Raw genomic sequence first — 24,947 nt, forward strand, 5'->3', positions numbered from 1 at the left:
TATTTGCACACCGTAGTTTTATTTCTGAGCAGTTTCTAAAAGCGTTAAGGTAAAAACTATTTTAATAGTAAAAGTGAAGTTGTGCCCATTAAATCAAACAGTCTCCCAGTACGTGCATGTAAAAAAGACTATATTGTTTTTGTGGAGAAGCAGACTGTTCTTTACTCACTGTGCATGGGGAGTTTCTCAGAGGTGGAGGAAACAGAGGGCTCCTCAGTAATGCTGAGCCACGCTGGCCCTTGTTCTGACCTCCCTCCACGCTGAATGTTGAACCTTTAACACAGGAGAAAAACAGTCACACATTAAGCTGTAGGCGTACATTTTACAACGGATTTATTGTAGATAAGAGTGACAACAACAAACAATAGATAATACTGAATGTCTGTCTTCCAGGTGACTGTTGCAGCACTACAGCACAGCTATTACTAAATATAATATATAATTAAAGCCTCCATTTATATCCTCACTACCGCTGAGGATTCTGTAAATAGTTCAGAACAAAAACAAGTCTCAGACAAACACGACTTTAAAACCTCATTAAGACGCGCATTCAAGTCACTGCACTGACAACAGTCTGGTGCAGGTCTCAGCGTCTACAGTACGTGCTAGAGCTTTCACACCCAGAGGGATTCGGTTTGTGGCAGCACAATGAGCCGTGAAGGCAACAAGCCCATGTTTGACACATCAGAGGTTGCACTTAACTTTTGTTACAGTGAAATGTTTACGTTCATTGTGTTTAAAGGCTTCACTCCTGATTTGCTTAAAATGTTGACCTTTAAGTTAATTTTTCACAATTTACTGATGCTGTACACACGTCAGAGGTATGCAAATAGACCAGTTGATCATTTAGTCTGAACAGTGTTTACTGTGTGGTAGTGTATCGGTGTGACACCTGATGATGGGCAGCTCTGTCTGGTAGCCTTTGCCGGACTCTGAAGTCTTCTCCAGGCAAGACCGCGACTTGTTACTGCCTGCCAACCGCATTCACCCTCTTCAAATGAGCAGTAGCTGCCATTGAGAAAGTGGCCTGGAGAGACAGGAGAGGGAATATATCAGGGGAGGAGAGGAGAAGATGATAAGGATGGGAGGGGTGAGGTAGGGGAGGCACATAATGAGTCGACAGGCCCAGCGGGGTGGGGGGCGAAGGGAGACAGGATGGAGTGAACACTGACAGCCAAACTGCCAAGGAGAAAAAGGACAGAGGCTTGGGATCAAGAAGCTGAATGACAGTGGAGGTAAAGAGGTTGACGAGAGAGAGAGGCTTACAGGGGGTGCAGACTAATGGCTCACAGGACTCAATGTGTTGGTGAAAATTAGAGTTGAGGTGCAGAAGAAGGGGGCTCTCACAATGACTCTAGAAGTGGAAGAAGAAAATAGAAAAAGCCTGAACTGTCTTGAGCAGGAGATGGAAGAGAGCAGAGGATCCCAGGATGAATTAGAAAGCTTAGGTGGTGACACAACGTGCTTCAGGAGTGGCAATAAACCTGAAATCACTTGAAAAAATGAAAACCTGAAAAAATAAAAAAAAGGCTGAGCCACAGAAGCAGTCTGCTCACTGGCTGCTTTATACAGCAGGAATACAGCGAAGCGTCTGATTGGACAGGCTCATGCTGCTGGAGTCAGATTGGTGTGAATATTTGAACACTGATTATTGTCCATTTAAACTATCACAAATGTGATGTGAAGAAGTCATATAGCAGGGAATAGTCAGGAAGACTGCTTCTTCAAACGTGCAGCTCCATGCCGAGGTTTGAGATGGAAAGTCTTCACCTTCGGTTTGCACTGTGCATTTTCTATCCCAAGCAACTGTCTGTGCCAGCTCCTATTACGTGTAAGTGCCCTGATGACAGTGGTCGTTTTGGAAATTGCAGCATCCAGATAATGAGACTGAAACTGGCCTGAGCTGAGATCATGAAGCACATGGTTTCAGCAAGAGAAAAAGCAAAGGTGATAAAAAAATATATATATATATATTTTTTAAATCTTTTTTAGTACTTTTCTCTGAATTTTATTTTAATCTATGATATTAGGATTTATTGTGTGTTACACAGAGGCTCAAAGTCACACATGAAAGTATGTTAACAAGATATATTGCTGTTTTATGAAAACTGTATCTTTCTGAATGTTGGGCATTTTCATTTACTGTACTTAATCCTGTCATTGCTGATGCTGTTCATTCAGCAGTGATGTGTCAAAAGAATCAGTCCACAATATGAGAGCATGTTTGTTTTCGTGGGAAATCCACCAGCTGAAATAAATCAGGCCCGACCTTCTAGAATTTCAATGACCAGAATTAGCTACAGAAGGCGACGTCATAACACTGGCTTCATTTCCTAAGAATGTGGCATAAGTGGAAGCAGCGCTGATCATTACTGACAATTTTCCAGGGAAGGCAAAAATATAATCTTTAAGATTATTGTATAACTTTGATGCAAAGCAGCTCTTCTCTGTAGCTGTAGGGACAGTGTAGCGGTGGAAAGCGGTGGGGTGTCTGCAAAATTTAGACCCACTAAAATCAAGCAGAAGGAGCTGGAACTTTCAGAGAGTGAAGGATGTGTTGGTGCATAATGATGTGAGGCGAGGGAAGTGAGGGAGATCCACCGGGAATTGTTTTTCCTTATATGTCAGAAATGTTTTTGATTGACACGAGCTCCGTTTGTTCCTCTCGGCTTTCTTTCCTGTTAATGAGCCTTGGCACAGCTTATGAAGGATTTAAATAGATCAAATCAGATGAAGATAACTCGTGGATAGATCATAGAGAATGGGGTATCAGAGAAGGAACACTATGATTTGGGTAGCACGGATAATTGTGACGCGTGACGAAGATGAAAATGAAGCAAACAGAGTTTAAGGTACAGACAGTGTGTGACAAGCGAACAACAAGAGACGGGAGACGTAAGCCTGGACTGATGAACCTGTGGATGCAGGTTACTGTATGATTATTTTTAGACCTAGACACTTAAATGAATGCTAATGACAGCAGGCCTTCATGCTGCTGTGCCCGTATAGAATCATGAGAGAACGTGCAAAGATAAACAAGATAAACATTATTCTGTCAATACTGTTTCCCTTTACACAGATATTAAATCAGACATCCTACGTTTCCGCTGTTTGCTGCTGAGACAGAACGTGTTTATTTCAGATATATCATTTATTACTTGTAAATTTGATATTTAGCCCTTGGGCTAGACGCTAAGGCCAAAAACCACGAACACACGCTGAAAGCGCAGCAGGCCAGCTCCATCTACAGCAGCTGACGTGTTCGTTTATCACTCTGCTCTCTTACTTACAGTAGTAGGGAACCTATGCGCACGAGGAAGCAGCCACCTCCCACATGAGAGGCTGCTGCACACTGTGGGCAGAAGCGAATTAATTGTGGTCGGTTTAATATGGGCAAAAAACGGAAACCCAACAACACAGTGTCGGGGGTAAGAGGTCTGACCTGCGTATGAAGACGATGTAAAACTGCATGCATGAAGGTAGGACTGAAAAAAAGCCTGTCTCAACGAGACGAGCAGGGCCTGGGGGACTTCACTTGTGAATAAGATGTCAGCATACTTGGCTACTGCTCCTCGTAGGCCTCAGGAGAAGCAAAAAAAACAAATGTGCAAAGAGATAGAAATAACAACCGTGGAATATGTCAAGGGTGAGAACTGCGAGCTGAGCATCGCTGCTCTGTGTTCTTTTACTGCCTCTTCGTCAGGAGCGTGAGCACATACGCGCACGCCGTTGTTGCACTGTTGGGCGGGATGCTTCATTATAAGCAGCTCAGTCCGGATGATCAACCTCACAACTCAACCGATGCAGAGAAAGGGCAGTGGAGGCGTGAGCGGCGGCACTGTAACGAGCTTTACTCACGACATAGGTCGCCTTCGTCGTCGCCGAGTGGGCAGTCAGGGCTGAAGTCACACAGTTTGTCCAGTGGGATCCCAGGGCCCTGGTGACAGTGATACTGGCCCTCCAGTGTGATGTTAGGCCCTGGCGAGGAAGCTGGATGGAGGCAAAACAGTCTATGAAGCATTTCATCGCAAAGACACCGTTACTGCACAAACTGCAGAGTAAAATATTTCCGCAGTTTGAGCCGAGTTAAGAAAATGATTTGCCTGTTGGCAACAAAATCTGAAAATATAATGCAACAACAACAAAATCTACTTTTTGGAGCAGAGGGAAAATAACTTGTGATTATGTACTAAGTTTACTTCTTAAATATCACTGCCAGATTTATATGGGAGGCACAAAACACACAAAGAGTTCAGGGAAAACTACTTACAAACAGTAGGAAATATACAGTTAGAGCATAAAAGTGCATCAGTCACTGTCAAAGACTAATAAAAATCCTGATTGTAAACTCTGTCTAACATTCACAGACTGCCTGTAGCATCATAAATAACTGGGCCCAGGCTGCATAAGCATCTGCCTGTGATACAGCACATATCCATCAGAAGAGGAAGACAATGAGTGGAGAACAATGACCTACATATACAGTAGAAGCAGAAGTACGAGGGGAGGGAGTGCGTGCACGCCCCCACACACCCACTGACATCACATCTGAGCAACTCAATTGTAACCCGGGACATTTGCATATCTATGCAAATCACAGAGGTGATATCTCCAGGTTGAGAAAACTGCTCACCTCCACCTTAATCATCACAAGCAGATCACAGTACAGGGAACAAAACAGAAAAGAGGAAAAAAGGCCTGTCTGCTGATGGGGATCTAAACACCCCCCAGCCCCCACCCCCCATGAGGAGAAAGGAGAAGTGATTCTTATCGTGAGTGACTGGCTCCGCTTACTGTAGCTTGCCCTTGATCTGTATTATGTAGATTTGTTCTCCACTCAGACTAAGTTGGAGTCAGACGTCTGATAACACTGGAGTCCATGACAGGAGGAGCAGCGTGGAGCAAACACTGGGAGCTGAGCTGGGCAGATAGGCAGGATGGAAGGCGGTGCTAATTTTAATATGACGTTTGTAATGAATGTACACACAGTGACAGCACTTCCCTTAAAAGCGGTCTCACACGAAGGTGACTTGAGGATAAAGCACAGCATGGATCAACATTTGGACATTTGTGGGTTTTTTTCACAAAACAACAAACAAATAAGACCAGATAGTGTTCATCAGCATTATTAGAACTTTATCACGATTTTTACTGCTGTATCTCGGCTGCTAAAGTCAGACAGTATCCAGGACAAACTAAAATGCAGAAATGAATGATGCAGCTTGCTTAAGTCGGGGCATCTCTTCAAATCGGTCAGTTTGCTGAGCTGCAGCAAACATTTGATAGCGTTGCTTGACTCACAGCAAACGTCACTTCTTTTACCACTTATGCAGAGGAGCCTCAGGGCCCAGTGGGGAACCGGCGACGTAGCCTCTATAGATCAGAAGGAGGGGTGGCGTGGTTTTATTGGACACAAACACATTAGTCTGGGGCCTCCCACAGTCGACTATTGTCGCAGGGCCCTAATGGCTACAGAGAGCCCCATCAACACGTCAGTGAGTAATCCAGTGCGAATTCTTTAAAAACATCTTAGCCAGAGTAAATGACTTTCATAATGACTATCTTATTTGCCTGTGCTGTGCTGCACATTGTGAATAATTCGTCAGCACTTCTATCACAGACTAAAGGCTGTGTACTATATATGTACGATCTCACAGATGGATTACATTTACAGAGGAGTGTAAATATAGCGCTCTATTCAGATGAGATGAGACGGAGGCTTGCTTCTTTGTGACCAGCTGTGCGACTACACAAGTGGTAACACACACAGCGCGCGTTCAACGCGCTCACTGGATGAAACCTTAGTCGGTATAGAAACATACTGAATAATCTTTCTTTGGTGACAGTGGAGACAAGCGTATCAATGCGGCGATGTCAGTGAACTTTAAAAGCCCTGAAGCAGAGAGGTGCAGCCAAACCTGCTCCTGGCCCCCCACACTTCTTAAATCACGCTTGTCATATTGTGAAAACAAGTGGGTCAGCGGAGGATGAACTGCCGGTGGGAGTAAGTGAGTTTCGTTATCCGTGTGCTCAGGGGGCCGGTGTGGCATCGTGAAGGGAATGAGGTATGGGAGGTGAAGAGTTGAAGATGCTACAGTGGATGCTGACAAACGACAGAATACACAGCACAGGAAACCGGGTGCCTGTTAAATGGCTTCAAAGCTGTTAGTGAGCATGGATATTATTAAATATGCACAATAGAGTGCGATTTACATCACCTACAACATGTCAGCTAAGAAGTTCAGTAGAGTAGAATAAAATCCTATACACAGCAGGCACATTCTTAGCTTTAGCTCATCAGCTCAGGGGTTATTGATTCCCAGTCAATAAAGAAGCAGTTTTTCGATCAGAAAGAAATAAATCAACGCACTAACACGATGCTTTCATGAATCGACACAAATTCCCAACTGCTTTAAATAAGGTTGTTAAAAAACACATGCACTTGTTTTGACATAACATAATACTATTTGAGTGATTTCACCAAATGTTTGGAAAGTTTCAAAAATGTTACTGTACATACTCTGTACACTATTTTTTTGAGTCAGTGAGATCTCTACTGACATCACGGACATTGATTTTCTGCTAGAAGGTAGTGACACAGACATCCTGCTGCTTATTGTACTTGTACTAAATGTCAGGAAGGTATGAAGAGCGCCAGAGTCATCAGTCACAATCCATAAAGTCCAGATGGCCTCGGCTGCTTGTTGTCAGCTGACAGGTAACGGTTGCACCAAAGCAGGCGTCTGGGCCTATTCATGATAAGCAGTGTGTCACCAACTATGACTATGAATACACAGCATATTGGTCATCCAATGCGTGATTATTCTACAGGATCATAATGTAATTCTTCTGTCCAAGCCTGAACCTGAGCACTGAATGGGAGGTGCTGCTTCCCCTTTTCTCAAACATGTAACATTGGAGTGTTTTGCATAACGCGTGATCCATATCTGGTGTTTAAGATGCTGCTGATAGAGATGTCTCACCCTCAGATGAGATCATGCAAAGCACGTTGTAATAGAACTTTTGTTACGCATTGGTGGTGATTGCTTATGATTTGAATACAGAACCGTGTACGCTTGTTGAAGCCGGGCTACCAAAACACAGCCTGGAATGGTGGCGACGGTGCTTACTAAAATGAGTTTGTTTTCCTGGGCAAGAATGGCAGTCACATGCTGACTCCTTAAATGCTTGGTGAAAAAAAATGTAATCTGCTCTGTGTCCAGAACAGGAGTAAATTACAACTACAGTACACACATATATGACAATAAGACAATCTCGAAAGATTCTAGTGAGTCCATCACATTTCAAATTTATTCAGACCTTATTTGTCCTGTTTTCCTTATTCCTTACTTAGTATTCTCTAGTTTGACATGCCGGTCAGGCTGTCACATTGGGAAATTGTCAAGGTACTGGAGCATGGAATGCCCACAGCCTCGCCACCCTGCTGAAGGATCTGGAGATATAGTGTTCATGATGATTTACAACGGCCGCGATGCAAAAGATGGATGCAGCCGAGTTCCCCTCTGGACAGTCGACGGGACAAGACGTACTCACTCAGGAATTCAATTAACTGCACACAGCCACGCTCGATTGGTCAGAGCGTTGGCCAATCACAATCACTATCTGTCACGCTTCCTGCAGAGGAGAGCATCGTGGTGAAATCACCAAACAATCCTTTTGCACAGTCCATGGAGGAGACTCTCACCTGGAACGCCTGACCCAGTCATTCTATGCATTCTGCACAGATCAGCCAACAATATTAACACCTGCTGCGTTAATCATGAGGCGTCGCGGAGGAACGGGCCCCCTGATCACTGCAGCTGCATAAAGGCTTGGAGAGATTACAGCCATGCAACAGGCATTTTTAGAGCTGCTACATGGTCTGACTTCAAACATTTTTTGTTTAACAAGTGATTTGGCCTTGGACACTTTTGTTGTTTTAATAGTCAAAGCACATCATTTGTCAGTGTCTCATGAATCGTAACTCAGCAGTCACTTCAGGACATGTTGACGTGCTGATTTGAGGATCACGATTTCTGTTAATGATGTTTAGGTTTAATTGCAGAGAAATGAGACAGTTCATCTCGCTGACAGATGTCGTTTACAGCAGATTATTCCTGCAATTCACATACATAGTAATTATAAAATACATTACAGGAATATTTGTCACTGGAACCTTGAATAAAACGCCAGCGAACTCAGGTTTATCATCATGTATTCTCTGTGAAAGCGCGTGCTCTGCAGAACCAAATGAGGAATTTCTATCAATGATGCTTTCAGTGCATAAGATGTGTACATTTCCTCCTCCCTGCCAGGTCAGGGTTGATTTAGACATCTGTTACGTTTGGCATATGCATGCTGGAAACACTCTACTTGATACTCTGGGCCATTTAACACTTCCTCAATATCTTAAAATAAAACTGCCTGTGTAGATTACCTTGGAATTTTGCCTGCAACAAAAACTAATTTGCGTTGAGGGGATGCTGCTCACAGAAAGACCCAAGGCAAGAGATTAGAGCTAGAATGTGATTAAGCTGAGCCCTGCCAGCCCAGGCCTCGTTTTAGTAAGTTGTATCCTCGGATAATTGTTGAGTTGTGTTTTGCTGTGAACCTACTGCTTTGTTTTCCATGTTGGTCATTCTCTTTGCATGAGATAATACTGCACATCGTTGCTTTCCTTTGCTTCCAGAAGCAAAGGACGATGATAAACTCCACAATGGAGGGAATGAAGACAATTAACCTGTTATCCTTTCCCCACTAGGGATGGAAATATGTCTTGGGCTTCCGACTCATGAAGATAGAAGCATCAAGAAGCAAATGCATGCAGTTTTTCCCACAGCATATGATTCCACATTTTATACACATGTTAACTGGGAGCTAACATCATCAGATCAGATGTTGTCTGGCATTGTTGAGAGCTTGTTGACAGAGACAAGAGCTGTTGTTTTAAAGTCCAACAGCACATTTCACTTGATCTTTCGCTAAAATGACATTTGTTAGTTACAGCTGCTGTGTTGATCAGCTTCTCCCTGAATATTTCCTACACGGTATTAAGTTCACATATAGGTAGAGTAAAGCGTAAGGGTTTAAAACATACACAAGGCGAATGTAAGATACAGTATTTGTTTACACTGACACATCGGCTGACAAAAGGTGCAAAGCACTACTTAAACTGGATCCCTTTGTTCACATTGTGCAGACCTAACGTTATTATGGCCTGTCTGTACACTGGTGTCAGCTTCAGCAGGTGCAGGAGCAACAGAGCGGGCCTCTAGTTAATCAATTATGGTTGGACACAATTGGACGTGGATTTTCTAGTACAGATGAAATAAAAAGGCCAGCCAAGGGGGAACAAAGGGTTAATATACAGTATCTGCCTAGCCAAGTGAAATTTTTTTTTCAAGTGCAGCCATTTTTTCATGTTTCACTTCCCTAAAATGAAGAAATACCAGTGAGGCATCTACAAATACACTGGGAAAATTCAAAACTGATAATCAATTGTTAACATAATTATCTAAATATGTTTACAACACACTGAGTAGATCATAAAAAACAGAGACATCTATGCGATAGGTCGTGTTGAAAAAAAATAATTGGAAGCCTTTTAGCAGAAAACAATTAATTTTAAGAAGCTCTAGTGTAAGCTCTGTGCCGGCCCGAGGCGAGACATACCCAGCAATCAGCCGTGAAGCTGGAGACATTAGCACATCAATTAAATGAGCTAACCTTCTGAGTGACTGTCAAAGAAAATGCAGGTGGTTATTAAAGTGACTTTCCTTTAGTGCACAAGGTCAGCGTTGATCAGCTGATTGATTTGGTCAGCTGCCTCGATTTTATCATTTCTACAGAACACTGGAGGCATCTCCTGCACAGCTTGCTTCTCCTTTACGTTTTAGACATTATTGCCCCCAACTGCAAAACTCTTTTCCATAATTTTATTTCAGGATCACACGGTCGTTAACCACAAACGGCCAGTAAACACACCAGGCTTTAAGGGGGTCATAATAAGCCCAAAGCTTGAGGTGACGGCTGCAAAGTTTTCAACTCATGAATTGCCTGCAAAACTAACTACAGTAACATTCGCATCAGCCTCTGTTTTTTTTGCTAATCAGCAATTGTTGGCATGCTAATACAATCAAGTTAAGCGGAATGAACATTAAACCTGATAAATATTAGCATGTTAATATTGTCTATGTAGGCATTTTAGCAGTTAACAGTTTGCATGAAGTGTGTTATTGGCTTTGAGGTAGGATAACATGAGTTTATGAAAAAGTCACATTGGAAACATTACAAATTATTCAAATACATTACTGTTAGGGTCCTAAATAGAACAGGGCCCAGGCAGCATTATAGGTGCTTTGGGTTCTAGGATGCCAAAATAAAGAAAAGAGAGTTAAAATGGATTTAACATTTCAGTCTTTAAAGTAGGTGCTTCATTTATCAAGCCAATGAAAATAACTCTAGTTTCCTCCATGGAGACACAGTCTTACACTGAATATGCAACAACAAGCCTTAGCAGCACTGAGTGCCTTCTTTTACACAAAACACAGATCCATCCACATGTCCAACACTCTGTCCAAAGCGCCAACTTTCTCCAAGCCCATTTCCCCTGTTGCCTTCGCAGGTCCGTGTGTGATTGATGGGCCCAGGGATACCCTCGCACTGCTGTGTACCTAATCACAAAGTATAAACTCGCCGTGACGCTCCATTAAGGGCTTGCAGCAGCGTGGTGTAATGCTTAGGGAAATGGGCAGAGAAGGGAAGGTCACTGGTTCAGATTCCCACAAGGTTCTCCACTGCCGTCTGTCAGGTACCTTCCCTAATGGACGACTGAAAGTTTGCAACACGTGAGAACAAACACTAAATCTGCTCTTTGTGGACACTGTCATGTATTACGGCAAACGTGACCTACCTTGTACTATGACACAGGCAAAGTCAAATCTGCTATTGACGCACTCTGGTAATGAGCTTGTCAGTCATCATACTTGTCTGTTTACTTCCAGGAAGAGAAACTGTGGGAGGTTGAAAGCGTAACTGATAGATTTGCTGCGTTTGAATAATTGTGTTGTGCGAGTCGTCGGTGCACTACGGCAACACCTGTCTCCCAGATAGCGGCACAAGGCAGGATTCTAACTTTCTGTCATGAGAATGAGTTCCAGACATATAACCACACAAGTCACTTTAGGGGCAGCAAATTGGATTGCTTGTTGGTCTTGTGACTGATGAGTTAATTAAAGTGGATGGGTACGGAGAAGAAGTCAGAGTGCGCTCCATTTATTTATCCTGTATTGACTATAGTCTCCTCGCACTTCCATGACTTGAGTAATTGCCGCCTTTCTGCTCAAGAAAATAACTAAGAGGGAGAAAATAGACATTGTCAAATCTGTAATCACAGTAAATTCACAGTAAAATGATCAAAAGGTGTCGATTATGAATTAAAACAACAACAATCCAACGATTTTGCATTTTAAAACGCTCCTTTCTAAAAAATGTGTGAAACCTACTGATCAGTTATGCAGACATCAAGAATTTCAGGGCCTTCCGTATTCCACAACTCTTTGGTCCTACTTCTCTTCCATCATTTAACAAATTTAATCAAGTACAAGGATTAAGCTTCCAGATTTCTGGTGATACAGGTCATTAATAACAGTAATGGGCTAGTTTTAAAAGCACAAAGGAAGAAAGCCATTGTCTAGGTAGGTAGGAGGAGTGGTAACCTGAGCCTTGTGACAGGTGCTGCAGTGGTCGGGACACACGGCTTAGGGCTTAGTCTGAGTGGGATGTGTGCAGTAGATTTTCTGCTCGGCCTTAGGTGCAGCCAGAGTACGGGTGGGTATGTCTACACAATTTGTCCCTTCACTATCCATTCCTATGTGATGCCTGGCAAAAGGAACAGAGTGAATCCATAGAACATTTAGTGTCACGATTTACGTCAGTTCCTGTTTTATGTTGAAAGGACTTCCTGTTTCACCTCAGCTGTTTTCTGTCATCCCGGTTCACCATGGACGCCTGTCAATAACTAGCAATCACACCCAGTATTTGAGCACCACCTCAGCCAGCAGTCAGACGCCAGATTGTTGAGTCCTTGCACCACTATCCAGCATTCTAGTATTGTTATATCGTGTTGTTGACTGTGCCTGTTCTTGACCACCGATTCCTGCCTGACCCTCCTCTGTACCTTCGTCTGGATTGTGGCGTTTGCCTGACCGTCTGACCAGTGAGTTTGTCTAGCCCTTATCTGTACCGTTGCAGAGTCTATCCGTGTACCTAACCACTGCCTGCCTCCTGGACCCGATCTCGCCTGTTCCTCATGGTACCTCATGCTGAGACATCCTGTGTATGACCTGGACTGCCTGACGACTCTGTACAATAAAACCCTGCTTAATTCACCAAGTCCGAGAGTGTGCTGTGCATTTGGGTCCTCAGCCGTGTGTTCGTGACAATTAGACACTGTTCAAACAAAAAATGGATTTGCATGAGCAGCCGCCGCACACCGCTCCGTTCTTACAGAGGCTGAAAAGACAGTTAGAATCAGTGGAGAATAACTGATAGTGCAGCAGAACTAATGCACTTGCACTTTTATCAGGCGTGTTTCTCATCATGCAAGTGATTGGAGAAGTAAAATGCATATTTAAGTTCAAGATTAAAAATATATTCACATTGAGATAAGAGTTGAATTTGGTTATGTGGAGTCGAGATTCATGTTAGGTTATATCTCTCTCTCTCACACACACATTTACATATCTAGCCACCAAAAACAGATTGTGAGCAACAGCTGCAACAACTGATGAACTGTTCCCACTCTGCTCTGACCTGATCTTTTAGTCTTAACATCCGCATTTTAGAAATTACAGCCAGAATAATCTTTTCTGGTGAAGGCTGCTCCTCTGGAGCAGAGCATAAAGGCTATTTCATTGTTGGAGAGTGACAAAGAAACATCGTCTCTATAAAAAGAGAGAATATATGCTGGACTGTGTAACTGTCTGAATTTAAAAAGAGGCCTTGGGGAATGATCGCCTTTTGTATAACGCCCCACTATATATGTGTCCTAGAAACTTTAAGTGAAGCCCCTTTAAGTGTATTCCAACATGTACAGTACAGTAGCCTCACAAGCCGGTGAATAAGGTGGGAGTTACTGTGAATGTAGATATGGTGCATATGTGTTTTTAGGGTAAGGATCTGATAACCAGCGTCATTTTAATTACCACAGCAAGACAAACGTGTTTGTTTTAAAGTTAGGCTCTTTATCTTCTTCATATACACAAAAAAAACTGTATCCACAGTTCAACAGCATAGTGAGTTTGAAATAGTATAATAGTATAATAAAAATAATAGTTTAATAATTTTAGAGAACGGCCTGCACTGTGTGTGTGTGTGTTTGTGTGTGTGTGTGCGTGTGTGTGTGTGTGTGTGTGTGTGTGTGTGTGTGTGTGTGCTTGTGCTTGTGTATTCTGTGCCATGTCAAATGATGCAAGTTCACCTTCAGCTGAAGTACAACATACTATCAGACGTGTAATTAATTGATATTCACTAGAACTTGAATTTGAAATTTTGTTTCCTTGTGCAGCTCCAGCACAAAAGAAGATCAGACTGAGCTGGGACAATGATAAACTACACATGTAGTTGAAGGGCTTAGACGGTCTAGGTTTGCTTGTTGAGCCTCACTTGTGATAAACTACAATATTAAGTCAGGACAAAAACAAATTGTTCAGACTGATGCGATTAGATCCTTGGACATCTTAAAAACAAATGATAATAAATCCATTGTAAATTTATGTTTATTTACTTTTCTGTAAAAAGACACATGTATTGAATAAGTCTAAACGTAACATACATACTGTATACTGTAATACAGTCATTCATTCAAGTCTAGAGCAGTTAAACATGGAAGGGAAGTTCTGGGTATTCAGTCCACATCATTGTGGAGATCTTTGTGTTCTGCTGCCAATTCCAAGAGTTAATTTAGCTGATAACAAGCAGCTCCTGGTTGGTCATCCCACTCCATAACTCTTTATTTATGTGAATTCCACAGACTGGTAAACAAGTTGGGTAACTGGGACTCATTTCATAATCCAAGTTGAGGATTTCATATATACACCATAACAATCTGTGATAGTTAATTGAACAGCACCTGGCTGCTTTGACATTTTGCACCTCTCCGTCTATGAACAGCTGCCCTTTAGAAGAAACTGGGGTTTTATCTATATTTCTCAGTTATGCTCAGCAGAGATGCTTAAGCAGGGGTTGCTGTGCTTCTGCTGCTAGCTCAGAGGAAATTGAATCAGTCATATTAATCCAATTTCTGGGGCTTTCGAGGTTGAGACAGAGGAGGATATTATTTCGGTCTCAAGCTGTCTACACATTTCATTCCACAACATGGCATAATGAAGTTAAAAATCACAATATGTAGATTGTCATTTCCAGTCTAAAATGATTACACCTCTGGCATCCTATGGGAACTTAGTCACACATACTGCAGACCTGATTCACATATTGCATTCGGAAACCTCTATGTAAACACGTAAACGTGGACGTACATAAAAAAAGGGTGAACTCGCACAAAATGAGCCAACTTACCCATAGAGCAGTTGGTGGTGAAGTGGGGCTCAATAGTAGCCGAGTCATCCTGTGGGATCCGCTGATCATAGCTGGCGGAGACCCGGAACAAGGATCCTCTATGGGTGGCCAAGGTGAGGTGAACCACTGCCCAGCTGCCAATAAGAGAAAGCAGCAGGAAAGTCAGTGTGAGGAGCAGGCACCAAGGATGACAGAACACCCCACATCTGCCTCCAGGGTTCGGGGTTAAAGTAGCCTGGGTCTGCTCTGCCTGAGCTCCTGAGCCTTCAGCGCAGGGACCTTCCAGGGCTTCAGCAGGAGCCGTCATGGAGGCTTCCTCATCCCCCTCCGCTTTTTGAGGGCTCCTTTCTTCCTTTGTGTGGTGCTGCATCGTCCAGAGGTCGCCAATTGCACAGTAACCTGCTGCCCTATTCAAAACCCAAGTCTGGTTCCTGACCTATGTATGTGGATGAGAGACATCAACTAACTCAGTTCAATGTGTGGTGTCCAGATGAGCTGTAGTCCTGCAGTGAATGTGGTCCTCCCTCAACCAGTGGCTGCCTTTGTGTTGTTCAACTGTCTCTAATTTTATTAGGCAAATTCTGCTGATTTCTTTTGGCCATGAGCTCATCAACAACATCTCTCTCTCTCCCTCTCTCTCTCCCTTATAACGCACCCATCCCTCCCTTTTCCACATACATGCATAGAACAATGAAAGCCCTGCAAATTCCTCCTTTACTAATACAATAAATATAAAGTAATGAGTAAAGTCATTGTTTTTACAACTTTATATAATTAAAAGCAACAGTAATCAAAGACAATCAAAAACAGGAACAGTCAGTGAATTAAATTAATATGAGAAACGATTTAATAAATGAGACATGATAAATCTCATATAGATCTAGCCTATCACCCACTGAAAAATGGTGACCAAGAAAGTTAGTCACCATTTAGTCTTGATGAATGTGATGTTGGTGACAGAAACTGTGTCTGCGTATTTGTGGCATGCACCAGAACAAAGTGCTTCAGAAATACAATGTGTTCTAATAAACACTGTAGCAGCTGCAGCAGAAAATTGTTCCAAAAGATTCATTTTTCAGGATTTGATACCAGTTTTCACTAAACCAGATGTTTGTATGTCATTGCTATAATCTGATATGCACTGGAAAAATAAGGAACCCGAGATGTGCAGTAGAACAGAACACAAAGGATGTGAGAAAGGGATGTCCTGCATTCATATATGCAAAAAAGATTCAAAACAGCTTTAACCATACACAGATCTGTGGTCATGCTTGTATTTTCCTACTGTACATCCCAGCAGTTTTGATTGTGATAAGTGTACAAGGAAAAAGGAAGCTGTCAGTTTATTTGTTGATAGGGTTGTACTATTAAATGTATAACAAACATAAATGCCTACACACGAAGCTTCAACATAGACACAGAGCTTTTCTGAGTCCCCAAATATCCTCACTGTGTCTCCACAGACTTTGCATTATGACAATACCAACTTCTGCTTTTACTGTATGTTTTACCTTTCGTATGTTGAATTTCCCTTTATCTATGGTCCTCTCTCCCTCCCCCGAGCTCGTCGTTGCCCCTTTTCCCTAAACTGCCCTCACTCCATTCCCCTCAATCCAGGTACAGCTTGGTGTGGAGGAGATGGTCAGATGGGAAGTGATGTTACAGCACCACACCACACCAAGAATAGAGCTTCAGTGTGGAGGAGCTGCCCACTGCCATATCCCAAAATAGAAAGGAAATGAAACCCTGCCAATGATAACCTTGAAATGATTTACCAACTGAGTAATATACATATGCCTAGGCAGAATTCAGTTGGGGGCTGAATTCAGAAATGGCCTTCTGTAATGTTATTTTTCCTTGTGCAAAACCAATGCAGCCACGTACACAAACACTGCAAACCTGCTACTGTAAATCAATATTTAAATATGAAACACACAAAGAATCACGAGGAAGGTCGAAAACGTAAAAAAAAGAGCTTGAGCTTTGCATTTATTATGCTCAGCTCACAAATCCAAAAGCGATAGTAAACAGGATGTCGGTCTATTCCCAAACTCGTGCTCGCAGCCCTGATTAACAAGCGGCAGATCAGACAGAGCTGCTACAGCATGTCGCTCAAACATTTAAACCTGATTAGCAGCGTGTCACGCAAAGCGCAGCACATTTCAATAAATAAATACACGAATGAAACGAAAAGCAGAGATAATGGCTCCACATGTGGGAATTACATATGCACAGCGACTCCAAAAGCGGACGCTAACATTCCTCATTACGGACCTGTGTGTGTTATTTCCAATGGCGTGACCTTGACTGTTTGTAAAAACCTCTGCCGTCATGTAAATGTTCCACCAAAGGAAAACTAAACAAAAAAAGCAGAGGCCAACTAATCTTTGATTCCATTAGACAATTCTTATTTCATAATGCTATTCATTTACTTTTCGTGGTGCTCCGCTCTTGCTAACAGTGCTCTTCCATTTTCATTTGGCGTCTCTGCGTGCGTGTGTGTGTGTGTGTGTGTGTGTGTGTGTGTGTGTGTGTGTGTGTGTGTGTGTGTGTGTGTGTGTGTGTGTGTGTGTGTGTGTGTGTGTGTGTGTGTGTGTTATGGCCTAACCCCATTAGGAGGGTTCTGGTTTGCATTATCTCTGAGTCTCATCCATCAGGTTACAATACATGAAGACAGGTGTTGTATATTCTTTTTCAAGTGGTAATGTTTCCTTAATGCTGTGAGGACTGGTTGGACACGCTGCCACAAGTGAGGCTGCTGGAAAGAAAACAGGAAGAAACTTGGTGACTTGCCCTTCAGCTGTGTACCTTCCTGGATGTGTACGTTTTGCACTTCGGAGCTCAAAACAAAACGCACGCTTTCCTTTAATCACATTCCCAGGTGTGAAGAAAAAAATATGAATTAGAATGAGGTTAAGGATTAGATGTCAGTGTCCAGGAACAATTACTGAGGGGCAAACAGAATGCGAAACAAAATAAAAAAAGAAAGAGGGGAGAGACAGTGTACTGCAAAATGAAGCAAGTCCTGCAGTAAGAATGAATAAGTAATTGTAGGTATTTAAGTAAATGACATTATCAGATTCTCATCACACTGCACACTACGTACAGTACAAACCACTAATAAAACACTACATATGAAATAAAATGGCAACCACAGTTTGTCAAAATAAAAACAGCCTAGTGAGACAGATTTTGATGTTTTTGCACATCATCTATTGCCCAAAGCTACTGGACCTCAACTGCTGAATCAATCTGTAAAACCGGGGAAGATGCCAGAAAAACAGAAACTGCTTTACATGGTAATAGAAATTTTAACTCTTTCAGACATTCTGTTTTATCAGGAACAGATGAATCTGAGATGAATGCGTATGCACAGAGGGCCTGGGGGTTAAGAGTCAGGTTGTGGCTGGGGGGTGCCACAGGGATTGCAGCTGGATCCGCTTCTCTTCTTAAGCGTCATTGATTCTGACTGTCAAATGCCATATTGCACAACAGGTGTACGCCAATATATCCAGAGAAGTGCAGATTAGATTGAACAGTCTGACGGAGCCTGGCTGAATGAATGCCACTCCAACAAATAAAACAGGGCGCGTCTGACTGTGATCTGCTGAGAACCAAATCTGTTATGTCACCACACAGCTGGAATGATAGCCAGGGACACCGGGCGGATTTCTATTAGGGACAGCTTTTAAGTCTTTGCTCGCTTAAAGGCTTCAAATATATTTTTCCCAAATTGGTCCAAAGCTACTTTAACTATTTATTGTTAGGAATCTCAGTATAACTCAGTCATAATCATCACAGAATCCTTGCTCATAATCAGAACTGCTTTATCATCTGTAGTATTGATGGGGGGCCGTCCCAGCTGTGATTTGGGCAGAAGGAAGGTACAACTTGGATCATGTCTTCAGTCCATCACAGGGCTACATACTGTATGGATAGACAACTTACTTTCACACTCACCCATAACAATGCTCCTGTTGTTCCACCAGCCACCGCGCTGGTTCGAGGCTCACAAACAGTAGCAAAAACTGAGCAATTTCATTAAGGCAGTGTGTGATGATTAACGTAGGTAAGAGTGGTTTAGTTGGCAGTTGGCATCATGAGGCATTCAGATGATTTTATCAACTAAGCCCTGGGATTGTACTAAAGACAAGCATCCAAGTACATCCAGACGAGTCACACCTGAAAACAGCCATTTGCTAATTTATCTGTGGCTGAAAAATAAAGTCATATCCTAAACAATCAGCCAAAATGCAAATTACAGGATGAAAGCAAAGCTCACCAAACAAACAAATCTGGTTAAAAACTAACAATGACAGAGTCTAATGGGGAGCCATTAAAACTTAACAAGACTCACAGAAATACTGCAAAACTAAAAGCTAGGTTTAACACGACTTGAGACAGGGTTCCTGAAGACCAGGGCTGAAAAGCAGACATAAGCCCTCTAACATGGCAGCATCTTAAACCAGCCTATTTGAGGGCGCTTCGACACCTTAATTCGCTTGATTTGGTCCGAATCAGTCGATGGTTCAGTATCGTGTCACACAGAGAAATCCAAGTCTACGAAAAATACGTCACTTCAAACTATCTCTTCTCTCTGCTTATTGGTCAGATGTGTCTGCCCCTGGAACAAGAAGGTAAACGTACTGTAGGAGGAAGCTGTGTTATGGACTACTGTTGTTTGAGACACTTTTATGGTAGAGGTCATATCGATGCCCTTAAATCATGTGATTTGTGGCCATTGGCCCTGTCTTTGTTCGGTATGTATTCTCACCAAGAGGACCGCACCAGAGCTCGCTAGATGATGCGGATCAAGACCACCTCATGTTAGGTTTGTTTGTTTCGGTACACACTCGATTGGATTACCATGCTCACGAACTGCACCAAGAGGGAAAACAAATTAGAGGTCAATTTAATCAAACTAAATCATTTAGATGTGAAAGCACACTCAAAGAAAAGGGAAAACTACTAAACTACTGTACCAAAGTGATGGTTTAGACTGAAGCAATATGACACTGTGTCATGAGATGAATATTAAATGTAAATAGTAAAATGCACAAAATTGTAGAACAAATTAATTAAACATCAAACTGAGCAGGCTACTGATGGATCACAAGAGCTTTGATCATATTTGAGAAATTAAGAATCAGTAAATTCTAATGCTGCAGCCAAAACCAACTAAATACAATACAAGCAATAAAAAGCATCAAGTATAGCAGCAGCAAGAACAAGAACAGGTACCAGTGGGGCATGCAATGCATTAAACTGCCTTCTTCTGCATTGCATGGTTTTAATAAGACATATTGCTGATTGAGCATTATTAAGCAAGACCACATTAGTTAGACAAAGCAACCTGATGTTTGAGGTAAACACAGCATATTATGTATTTTGTTATTTTGAATTTTAATCTACAGTAGTAATTGTAAGTACTGTAGTTAGAGTTGAGACAAGAGTACATCTAAAGTATAGTATGAAGTTGTTTTAAAGTGCAATAAGTACACTTCGCTAAAGGAGCTAAATAAAATGTTATATCGCTATTTTATTTAAGGCAATCTACATGCATTTGATGATAGGTATATATAATAAAAGCAGCGTTTTTTTTCCAGGCCTCTAGGCTTTGTTCATACATTTTGATTATATATTGATTAAGTGTTCGCTGCTTGAAAAAAGCCCTGGAACGGCATCAGGCCTCTGACGTCTGCCTTTGAAGCATTTTGCTATAGCTATAGCTTAAGAGGAAGCAGTTGCCCAACAAAAGAAGTTAAAACTGTTCCAATAAAATGAGCCCAAACAAAATCAGTTAATGATTCTATGACCAGAAGATGATATTCATATTGCCTTTTCTATATACATAATGATTAAAAGGGATGGACCGAGAGTACACAGGCATAATAATTCTAATAGGGTCCCAGGAAACCACTCAAAACTATACAGATAATGATTTCAGTTTAATGAAGGGGAGGAGCAGTGGAGCAGAAAAGTCCAAAAGAGCTAATAGAACAGGATCCTGAATCCTCATTACTGACCGGCAGGTTCCTTCAGCTGCCCGGCCATCTGCACCGCCATATCATTTTCAGTAATGCCTTTAAAAATATCTGCAGATTAGAATAAGTTAAGTGTGCCACTAAAACTGAAGAGCATCAAGATGAAGGGCAGCCCGGCCATCTGGAAGAGTTTTAGGACAAGATATATGTGTGGGCCGACAACATCGACACAAAATAAACAAATTACAGAGTTACATTCTATTGGAACAGTGCGCTGCCAGCTGGCTCCATTCTAGTGAGGCGTGGCTATAAAGTCATCACACCCTCGTCCTCACTTTACTTAGGCACCTTTCCAATCGACAAACGCAGCTTCATCTACATGTAAGCTTGTCAAGCAGGCTGAGGTGAGTCCCTGTGTGGAGCCACCACCATCTTCAGGCCTCCGGATCATTATTCAGTCAGCTGTCAAAGGCCGAGCTCGTGCCTCGCACTCTGAGGGGACAAAGGCGGTGTCACTCTTCATCCAAGATAAGCCCACCTCCACAGCAGCACATGCAGGCTGGGTGACATGCTGTGCTCACGTTATCACAGAACAGGGGTTACATGATAACTAAGATTATTCCATATTGACTTCAGAGCCTCTCAGTCGGCTCCACTGACTTCTGGTCACAGACTAGTGACACGCGAACAACTGCACCAGACAAACATTGACTATGGTGGATTTTCAGAAAGCTACAGTAACACACAACAACGCACAGAGACATCGACAATCATATTGTAGTTCAGTACAGCTTTTTGTACACCATCTTACAACTTCACATATCACTTGCTCACAAATAACCAACAGTGCAATTATCAAATAAACCCACAGAGCTCTGATACATGCAACAATGATGTTTGCATAAAAATGGCAATTTATTATAGTGGGGTACATGTGAACCGCCTTCCCCATCATCTGAGCTGCTACTTATCCCTGTAGTTGGCTTTTCTCTCTCTCTTTCCTTTTGTCATTTGCTACAATAATTTAATTTCCAACAGCTTCCTTCGCTGTCTGTGCCACAGTCTGTTATATTCCTTCACGCTCTCATCCGCACTCTCTCCTGCTGACTCTTAGAGCCTGTTCCTTCAAACTTGTATTACCAAATGTTATCCCTCCCCTACACCGCCAGTGTTCTGAATAATTCAAAGGTTAAGACTTTGCAGTTGCAGCGCTGTCTTATGATATTGTGCTGATTGAAATATCACTGCAATTGTGATAAAAGGCATCAAAGAGGCACAAAACATGCTGACTGCACATATACAAAGGGATAGAAAGTGCTCACAACATACAGGTTCACACTGTACATACCACAACATATTCATTCATATTCATATTCATTCAGAACACGGTTATTATGAAAAGTTTTCACATTATCCCGATTGTTATTATGTTTTTGCCGTCATGCCAGCCAGTTCCTCAGTGACTGATCCTAAACTCATTTGTGCATCCTTCTCATCAATGTCAAATTAAACAGCATATCTAAAGCAGTGCCTTACATGGCACATAAAACATGGAAGGCCTCTATAAATTAGTCATTTCCGTGATGAAAACTGCTTCTCAGACATAAACCGCTGTGCTATTTCAAAGATGAAAGGCTTTTTTTTTTGGGGGGGGGGGGGGGGGGGGAGGAGAATCACATGGCTCCTTGCTCTTTTTAATTATGACCCAAATTCAATTACGTTGCAACCTCATACTTAAAATGGCCAAAGGAAATTGCTTCTATCAAGTGACAGGGCTAGTGATTAAAACATGATCACTTTGTAAAATAAGAAAGCTGCTGTTAAAGCCTAGAGGACCAAAAGGAAGGGAAACAACAACTGCTGGCTTCTAAATTTAGCTCATTTATCATGCACCATCAAACCACATGATGTGTGAAATGCGTGGTTCAAATGTGAAAAACAACACCACAACACTGAATCAACCTCCAGTAGAACATAGCAACGGATTTTAATATCCAACTTATAGGTTTCATAACTCCACACAGCTCAGCTACTGTACTGTGCCTCCATGCATGTCCATGGTTTTTTTATGCTGAGTCTAAAATTATTCTTTCTTCATCAGTCAACATCAAATGTTTGACTGTGTATTAAAAGGAATGCGTAAGTGGTATTTACTTGAAAACCTAAATCCCAGAGGAATCTTTCCCATGTTTCAGTAACTACAAGCACAAGGGAGTGTGTGTGTGTGTGTGTGTGTGTGTGTGTGTGTGTGTGTGTGTGTGTGTGTGTGTGTGTGTGTGTGTGTGTGTGTGCGGTTCACACACTTTACAGCACAACTTTACAAAGGTCCAAAATGATAATATGATAATATTACTGAGCAACATCATTAGTCGCATTTAGTATTGGCACAGCTGGGCGATGATGTCAATGATGTCAATTTGTACACAATACACAATGTTACATTTTTATGTAGTGAATGTTTCTTGCGTGCAGATATTGTTTCTGCGTATCCCCTTTTTTCAATACCAGTTTCCTCAAACTAGCAAAAATAACACCTGTTCTGTAACAGTAACAGTAATTTCATATCAAAATAAACTTTCAAGAACAACAATAACATGAAAAGCGTTAGACATTTCAAGGGACAGAGAAGAAGGACCATTCATGGATCGAGGAACACAGGCCTTTACAGCTTGATTAAGCATTGTTTGTAAAAAGAACAATGCTATTCTGCATGAATACGTTTGTAAGCTGCAATCATGAAGAACAAATGCAGCTGAAATTTCCACTTGGTGCAGAATGTATGCACAAAACCTTAGAAGCTTGGTATTTTTATAAAGTAATGAATGGCTCCATCAAATCCATTCGAACATCTCAAGAAAAGACAATTAATCACAGTGAGTTAAGCTTATTCCAGTATTTAGTTCAGTACTGTGTTGCACTAATAAAACTCATAAAACATGTGAAGGAAGAGGTCTGGGCTATAACCATTGCAATAACCTTGCAAAGGTTGTGTCCAAATATTTGCTGTACCATTGTCTTCAAACTACAAACTGTATGTTTTAGCAAAGATGCTGAAATTCAACCCGCCTGAGGCTTTTGGATTTTTCTAGTAGATCAAATATCTGGTCAAAGAAATGACACAATCCTATGAAATTGAGGCATTATTTGTCTATTTGGATGTTTTCCAGCAGTTAGGCAGCTGATGTGCTCATTAAATGTGTTATGTGGTCTGGACTAGCCCGTATTCCTACATCCTTGTTGTTGCACAGGCCCGGTTTTTCAAGTTGATTAAATCTCTGCAGCCAATCTAAAAGCAGCAGGACTAGTATATTTGTTCCACTTACAGGCTCTAATCTGAGGGATGTGCGGCTGATTACCAAAACACCGCCCAATTATGCTCACCTGTGGGTACTGTGATTACATTTGGTGCAACTATGGGCTGCTACTTGATGACGCATACAACAACTGCATCATCTCTATCTTTACTACTCCCAAAGCTGGAGCCTGTAGCACCTAGTAGCAGGAAAAGTGCTGCAAAAAGAAACAGATTTTAAAAATGGCTACCACTGAATTTGAACTTAATTAAAAATTACAAATAATTTCCTTCCAAGGCCTATGATGAAAATGGCCAAATCCTTAACCATAACATTTTGTGCCATCACAGTACATAATCACTATAGTTGTAGGACAGCTTACTGGGTGGGACATTTGCTGATCTGCGTGACAGTGACTGTACTGGTTTTAATTGACAAGTGAGGCAACAACACACAGTAGGGACTAGAAGAGAACAAGCAATGTTTATCTCAGTGTATACATTTACAGACTTATGCTCATAACTGTCAAACCAGCCTGCAGCAGAAACATACTGTGAGGCAGCTGGTGCTCACAGTTCAAGCTCCATTTCCCATCTCACACAAGCTGTACATTTCGTTCCTAGATAGTACTGATATGTTGCTGGACAATCATACATTCAGCGCCTTATTGTGAGTTTGCATGTTCTCATCGTCTGTGTGGGTTGAACCCAGCCTCTCACCCAGAGGATGACTAAATAAAGAAGGCTTGACAATAATATTAATTTTAATAATACATATATTTTAAACAATGTTTATTATTTTTATAACAGGCGGGGAGATAAAATAATGATTACATTTCTGACTGCACAGGGGAATATATTTTAGATCCCACCAACCTATAGAGCTTTGTCAGTGTTGGGGCAAAGTGTAATATAAGGCATGTTAGCAAAGCATTAAACGGGTGTTTATGACTGAGTTGAGGAAAGATAGCGGGGTTGCAGCGTTTTGAAGGATTTCACTTCCCAGAGTGTCTGAGAGTGACCTGGGAAAAAGCAGATGAAAAACGTGTTGGATCATTTTTACATATCAGACAGAAACAGTCCTGTAAATAGCA

At 41.8% G+C, this 24,947-nt stretch overlaps 1 protein-coding gene across 3 annotated transcripts in view; it reads right to left on the bottom strand.

Annotated features, from left to right (window-relative positions):
- The window catches only part of alk (ALK receptor tyrosine kinase), a 229,898-nt gene that overhangs the window by 36,423 nt on the left and 168,528 nt on the right, over nt 1-24,947 (bottom strand). For all 3 annotated transcript variants that reach the window (XM_029139744.3, XM_029139745.3, XM_029139746.3), the window contains exons 5-8: nt 14,578-14,711; nt 3,859-3,990; nt 893-1,027; nt 170-273 (exon numbers count right to left, since the gene is read on the bottom strand). In XM_029139744.3, coding sequence (XP_028995577.1) covers nt 170-273; nt 893-1,027; nt 3,859-3,990; nt 14,578-14,711 — 505 coding nt within the window. The remainder of the gene's footprint in view (nt 1-169; nt 274-892; nt 1,028-3,858; nt 3,991-14,577; nt 14,712-24,947) is intronic.

This window comes from Betta splendens, chromosome 22 (genome assembly GCF_900634795.4).
Source record: "Betta splendens chromosome 22, fBetSpl5.4, whole genome shotgun sequence".
NCBI classification, from domain to species: domain Eukaryota; kingdom Metazoa; phylum Chordata; class Actinopteri; order Anabantiformes; family Osphronemidae; genus Betta; species Betta splendens.